Source organism: Prunus persica, chromosome G6 (genome assembly GCF_000346465.2).
Source record: "Prunus persica cultivar Lovell chromosome G6, Prunus_persica_NCBIv2, whole genome shotgun sequence".
In the NCBI taxonomy this organism is placed as follows: domain Eukaryota; kingdom Viridiplantae; phylum Streptophyta; class Magnoliopsida; order Rosales; family Rosaceae; genus Prunus; species Prunus persica.
Genome location: NC_034014.1, coordinates 15031016 through 15038821, shown reverse-complemented (window position 1 = coordinate 15038821; position 7806 = coordinate 15031016). Strand labels below are relative to the sequence as shown.

The window sequence follows — 7806 nt, the reverse complement described above, 5'->3', positions numbered from 1 at the left end:
TTCCAGATTCCATGAGATTTGAAAATTGTTCTCATTCGAATCTTCCAAAACTCATAGTTCTCCCCATTGAATATTGGAGCTCTAAGATCACTCCCTCCTGACCCAGCCATCTGAGATCAGACTTAATGAGTTGAGAGTTGGAAATTTCTCGTTGGATTTCCAGACTCAGCTCCCACAGCTTCAACGCCCTTTATCCAGATCCAACCTGCGCACCTGATACCATGTTGAATATTTGGATTGCAAAGGGAGCAAGAAATGTACTGAGAGAGAGAGAGCAGAGAGCCTTAGATTGTTCTAACAGAATGCTTACTCTGCATGAACATTCCAGCAGAGCTTATATTCCTTCATGACTATATCATGTTCTCTTACATCAGTAGATTCAAATCTAACGGTTTGTAATAGTAAGCCAATGTGAATATGACACATGGCAATACACAGCTGTCCTAACAGCTGGGAATTCAAAACAGACTCAAGCATTGCACCTGGCATATAAGCACAAGGCACTCAGCTAATACAAAGATTAGAACAGATTAAATATAAACTGACTTAGAACTTACTAACTAATCTGAAATTAGCTAGACAGTTTACATTTTAACACCACTCTGAGGTCGAAAAGCATAAGTCAATTCCCCATTAACAAATATTTTGTATTGAACTGAAGAGATACAACTCATAACCAGCTGAACGAAGGCTCTAGGCAGCTTTAAGTCCACAAGAACAGAATCAATGAAATGCCAATTAAGTCTGTTATAAACTTTAGACAAGTCTATCTTCCAAGCCATGAACCCTTTTTTCCCTTTAGAAATCTTAAACTTGTGCCTTAACTCTTGAGCTATAATGATATTATCAACGATTTGTCTACCAAGGACGAAACTAACTTGATTAGGACTGATCAAATTAGGAAGAATAACCCTCAATCTAGCAACAAGAATCTTCGAAATCACTTTATAAAGAGTACAACATAAACTTATTGGTCTAAATTGCACCATAGAACTAGGATTGGGAACTTTAGGAACCAAAGTAATCAAAGTAGTATTAAGCTTCTCATGAATAATGCAAGTAGAGAAAGCAGTACTGACCAAATCAAAGATATCCCTAGCACAAAGACTCCATTGATTTTGATAAAAACAAGCAAGATAGCCATCAACACCTGGAGCTTTATTCCCACCAATCCCAAACAAGTTGTCCTTAACTTCCTGTAAGTCAACAGGCTTAACTAACCCAGCCACATCAGCATCATCAATACAAGGAAAAAGTTGAGGAATGTCCACAATACTTTGCAAACACTGCCTCGAATTAAGATCTGAAAAATACTTCACAGCAATTGTCTCCAGATGGATAATTTTAGCAATTGTCTCTTTAAATCTTCTTCTTTTTCTTTTTTTTTTGTAAATAATTTTCTCATATCTTATCTTTGATGTTATAATTGCACAATCAATTGATTAAAAAATTTGATGTTATCAATTGATAATATATCACGAAATTAGAAGCCCGTGAACTTTGACGATTTTTTTAAAGCTAGTGTTAAAGAAATTTAAAGAAATAATCAAATAATGGTTAGACAAACCACTCATAGCTGATTTTGTCTTCTACCCTTCCTTTCCTTTGATACTTGTTACGAACCACTTGAGTGGATGACAATAGTAAATGACTTTTTTTCTTTAATTTTTCCCTGGTTTCTGATACCATATGTGACTCGACCATATAAGGCAATTGATATCTACTATTTGGTAGGTAGGATAGGATTAGTTTAATCTAATGTCATTTTCAATGCTCAAAAAAATATAGATAGGATAAAATTAAAGAAAGTCTCTTTTTAGCGGGGTATATTCAATTAGGATTCTAGAGCGTTTAAAAAAAATTTAAAAATTCGGGTGTATTCAATTTGAATTTATACGAACTTTAAAAGATGTTTTAAAAGTTTAGGTGTATACAATTAGGATTATAAAAAAATTGAATATTTAATCTCACTACTCCGAACTCAAGACTTGGGACCTGATTTCAGGATCCTCCCCAATTCAATATAAATTCAACGTTAGTCAAATCCTATATTCTTTTGCTTCACATTTTATAATTCTTTTTCGATATATAAGATATTGAGAAAGAAGGGAATTGATCATAAAACCTTGAGTGCATAATTCCGTTCATTGTTTTTCAAAGATATAGAATAAGAAGAATTAAGCATAGCTTCTATATTTATTAACCAACAGCAGCAGACACCATAACACCTCGAGTATCTAAGAAAACCCAATTAACTTTCTACCATAATATATTTATTCAGTAAACTGAAGTCTAAATATATATGAAACCAAGATAGATAATTAAGAGTGGCATTAAATGGCTGGGGTAGCGGCGGAGGAAGCAGCTGCACTTGGAGGCGAAGCCGGGGCGGAGGAAGAAGCATTATCAGTAGAACCAGCAGCGGAAGCGGCATCACAGTGGCCTCGCAAAATGTTACCCTCCTCCGCCGTGAAGCCAAGCGACGTCAGCATGGCAGGCCAGCAGTGGTGCGTGATTGTGGCAATGGCTTTGCAACAGTCAGTCCCAATATCAGCCTGCCCGTTGAGGAAAAACAGAACCACTTCATTTGAACATGATTTCAGCTCCACAAGCGCATTCCAGCACTCCCCTAAGCCCCCTTGGCCACCGCTGCCGCCTTCACCGCCTTGGCTGCCGGTTTTGATCCCCACAGCAGCCATGTTCCTCGCATTGGCAATTGCATTGTTTGCACTCATTATGAGGCACATTGTGGTCATCAAGAGGAGGAAAGCCGCATTTTTGAAAGCCATGGTATTCTCTGTTACTGTTTGTAATATTTGTATATGAATATTCAGAGCTTGAGTGAAGAACATGGGAGGGTGTGGGAGTAATTTATAGTGGTGATTTGAGTCCGGTGAGGAAGAGGAAGATGAGAGGGCTGCTAATATTATTCATTAAGCTGTTAATTACTTTCATGGTCATGGGGTTTGATCATAATTAATTATATATATATTGGTGTCTAATATTATTCCAAACGCTAGACTTAAATTAAATGGGTAATCCCTTAGCTGATGCCTGATGGGAGCGTTACTGTCTAGGGTTTATACTGTCTTAAGTTTTTCATTTAGACTTAATTGTAGCAATGCAACAGGTTATAGTCGTCCATAATATATATTGGTGTCTAATATTATTCCAAACGCTTTGGCTTAAATTACATGGGTAACATAAAGAAAAGAAGCTAATTCCTTGGCCAATGGGAAGATTCAGTTCAATTAGCTGGGCTTCCTACCCCGTCTTAGTTATTAATTCAATTTTATTATTTATGGCACGCTTGTGCACATGGCTTTTTTGTTTGTTTTTATTTTAGTTTTTAGCTTTTCTATCGAATGGTCATACCCGGTTTCATTTTGATCATTCAACTAATTTTTTTAGTTTTACTCATCCTCCAACTCTCTCACATATGTCAAATTGGTCATTTCGTTAAATTCCATCAATTTGAGGTATACAATTATCAATTTAGTTGACTTTTTGAGAGGTAAATTAGACAGACTTGACGTAAAGGATAAACGCTGCAATGCAAGACCTATTGGAAAACACCTATTTTTGAAGTTGAAAGATGAAAATACAACTCGGACTATATTTCAGAAACCATAGCTACAATTTAACCTATATATCACATATTTGTTGTAAAGAAGAAACATGTGGAGCCCACATTTATGGGGCCCACAAAGAAAATTAAGCAAAGTATTTGGCTGCACACTCACGGATGTGTATTGTAGAAACACGGGTGCCATTTAACATGTCTATAAATAGAGAAAGAAGAAGAGAGAAAGAAGAGAGGAAAAGAAGAAGAGAGAAAGAGATAGGAAACGGGGAGAAGAAAAGGAAAGAAGGAAAGAGAGAAGAAAGAGAAAGGAGGAAAGAGAAGAAGAAAGGGAAAGGAGGAAAGAGAAGAGGAAAGGGAAAGGAGGAAAGAAAAGAGGAAAGAGAGTCAGGCAGAGAAGAGGAAGAGAAGGAAGAAATAGGGTGAGTGAGCAGAGAGAAAATTCAGTGAGCCTTACATATTGTAAACTCTAAAGTTGTAGCCCTATTATTTTACATAGTGGAAAAGTTACTACTGCTGCTCTCCGGGGATGTAGGCATAGCCGAACCTCGTTAAATACTGTGTCTCATCTACTTTACGTGCAGCTCAATATTCGCACATATTCCAGGTCATTTTATAACACGTTATCAGCACGAGAAGCTCTCAGGTATAATTTTTGTGCTGCACTATTATTTATACTACTAACCATTATGTTAATGTAAAGAAGAAAAGCCAACGCATCTAGCTTTCCACTAATATATCAGTATAATATATATATATATATATTATATATATGAAAAGTTGATGGTAATATAATATACTATATTTATCTGCTTTTCTATTACTAACCACTAACAAAAATGGACCATTGGTAATACTAAACATATTATCAGTGGGAGACCGTTACTAATACTAACATTTTTCTTATTTTATTCGGTGGTGGTTTTAACCCCATATTTATTTTATTTACTGTATGGTGTATGTTTATTACCCATACAACAGTATTTATTTAAAAGGGTGGTGCGGGTTTATCGCCCACGCCTTTGCTTTTATTTAAATGTATGGAGCAGAATTAGTGCCCATACAAGCACGTTTACTTTACCGCACATTTAATTTTATTTAAGGTATGGTGCGGGATTAACGTCCATACAGCAAGCAATTTAATTTATGAATTTAATTTACCGCACATTTATTTTATTTACTGTATGGTGTAGGTTTATTACCCATACAACAGTATTTATTTAAAAGGGTGGTGCGGGTTTATCGTCCACGCCTTTACTTTCATTTAAAAGTATGGAGCAGAATTAGTGCCCATACACGCACGTTTAATTTATGAATTTAATTTACCACACATTTACATTTATTTAAAGTGTGATGCGGGTTTATCGTCCATACCAGTAATTTATTTACCAGCAATTTATTTTATGGATTAATTGTGCTGTATGATGAGTTTTTACAGTATGCAGATCAGGACCAGAAGTTCCTTGATCCTCATCATACAATTACATCAGGACTTGAAGATCCTTGATGATGATATTAATATGAGAGCTGGCAGTCTCTCCGGTACTGTATTTGTAAACATGTGATCGAAATTAAGGGTCCTTGATCCCTGACATGTAAATAAGGACCTAGAGTTCCTTAATGATGTAACAGTACCGTATTGGTTCATAGTGCCGTGCACATTGATGATAACTGTACTGGCAGATGAATAGATACGTATTCATGACTTGATGAATAGTACTATTCACATGAATAGTGACGTATGCATAAATATGAACCATTTTTGGTAAACCGTCACTATATACAAAAGGGAACCTGCAGTTTCGTGGTGCCGTACACATTGATGATAACTGTACTGGCAGATGAATAGATACGTATTCATGACTTGATGAATAGTACTATTCACATGAATAGTGACGTATGCATAAATATGAACCATTTTGGGTAAACCGTCACTATATACAAAAGGGAACCTGCAGTTTCATGGTGCCGTACACATTGATGATAACTGTACTGGCAGATGAATAGATACGTATTCATGACTTGATGAATAGTACTATTCACATGAATAGTGACGTATGCATAAATATGAACCATTTTGGGTAAACCGTCACTATATACAAAAGGGAACCTGTAGTTCCTTAAACTCATGGATGAGCAATTAAATGAGATGCCAGAAGTTCCTCAAAATATGGACAATTATGTAAGGGCTTGAAGTCCCGAAATATGTACAGAAAATTGTAAAAATGTACATACCATGAGAATATGTGGCTTTGGCCTGAAGTTCAAAATTTAATAGTGTTGAGAACCTGAAGTTCCAACAATTAAATGGACAACCCTTGAGGTATTATTGCAAATTGTGGTATGCCACATATTTCTTTGGCATAAGAAGATGATGAATTTAAAGTTCGATTTTGTTATAATCGACACCTCAAGGAAGAAATATATTTTGTGAATTCCGGTTGTTAAGAATACACCGCGAAATGGATAATATCAATATAAACCTCAAATAATGAATTGAGGCTCCCCACATATTTTGTTATATCTGGGCCGGAAGCCCATGGATCCAAATATATGAGAGATCCTAAACTTGAAGTTGTGGGTATATAGTAGTTAATGCTCTTCACTACTATATTGTGATATTATCATGGCTTTTACTCAATTCACATTTCATGTCCATTTGAAAAGGGCAAATAAATTCTGAGTTTGTGCCCAGGCCAAAAGTTCCGGGCTACCATGCAATTTGGGAGAGACAATGTGGTTATTTGAACCTATAAGGCACAAGGTTCCAAACCGTCATTTTGAAAAGACGTAAAAACCACAGGTGCAAGTTTAAGAATGTGCACAATTATTATTACAGGAACATACAACAGATAGATTTTTTCCACCTGCAATGAAGGTGCAGGCCCTGTAAAATCTATAAAATTACATTATGTTCTGGAAGCCTCTGAAGGAAGAGTACGGCGCCTCTTAAGCTTGGCCATGAGCTTCTCGTGGTCTCCCAAAATTCTTTCATTGGAGACCTGCAGCATGTCTAGCCTTCTCAGTGTATCAACAGAGTACGAACTCACCAGTTTCAACAAGGAATTATTCTCTCTTTTAAGTTTCTCAACCTCCTGTTGAGACTCATGAAGCATTCTTTGAAGAGACGAATTTTCAGTTGTCAGCTTCTCAACCTCGTTTGCTCTAGCACGCAAACGATCAGCCATGTTAGAAACAGAAGCAGCACTCTGAATGCTAAAAGCCATTGAGTCATCAATAGCCTCTTCCTCAGACCTCCCTGTTAACAGCATTTCATCCATCGGAGTAATGAAATTCCTAGCTACTATGACAGCAGTAGCATCATTCATCATCACAGAATCATTAACTGTGAGATGACGATTTTGGGATACAAAGGATGGACGCCAAACTTGGGCATCATTGGTAGTTGTGGGAGCATCATTTAAATTGAAATAATTTGGGCAGGAAGAAGAGGAAGCCATTTTTGAGAAGGTTTCGAAGAAAGTCTTAGGAAAACTAAAGTTTCAGAAAATGAAGAAATTTGAGTTGAAACGCAGTTGCTCCAATCAAGTTTTGCAAAGGCCATATCTATAGGAGGAAATATGGCTACTGTTTTTCAAGACCCCAATATCTTCTCGAATCCCCATATTATCTTTTTCTTTCCTAGAGTCCAAAACTTCACGTGGCCTCTAATAATGCCTGTCGGCACTTTCGGCGTTTTCAAGTATTATTTTCAAAGCCGATCTTGCTTTACGGATTTCACGGAGCTACTTTTTCAAAAGCATCCCGAGAATCTCGCAATTTTCCTATGGTTAATTTGAAATTCACCGGTTCTACCTATTCATTGTATTTGTGTATAAATGTGTAACTAACGAAATTTTCTTTGCAGAAGACATCCAGTTTACTCCATACCTAGTGATGCGATATATACTTGTTTTTCTTATCAGTAAGCACTCAATATGCCCGAGAAGCAAGACTATCTCTGATCATCCATTCAGGAAGCAAGACTATCCCTGATCATGTTTCCGCTACATCAGGGAACTGTGAAGGCGACCTTATGCTCTAATCTCCGGAAGTCCTTCTAGACTAGGAGATATGAGAGCTTATTGTCTGCTCCCACCAGCTTCCTTCCCTGATTGCTTACCTTACCTTGCAATCAATATCACAATTTTTGTATCTTTTCTTTCTTTTTATAACTCTCTGTTCATAAGAGATTTTATTTCTTTAGAATGAACATCTGAAGA

At 36.6% G+C, this 7806-nt stretch overlaps 1 protein-coding gene across 1 annotated transcript; it reads right to left on the bottom strand.

Moving 5' to 3' along the window:
* Positions 2132 to 2959, bottom strand: LOC18779465 (egg cell-secreted protein 1.3). The gene has a single exon (XM_007212098.2). The coding sequence runs from the start codon at positions 2850 to 2852 to the stop codon at positions 2334 to 2336; it is 519 nt and encodes a 172-aa protein (XP_007212160.1). The 5' UTR covers positions 2853 to 2959; the 3' UTR covers positions 2132 to 2333.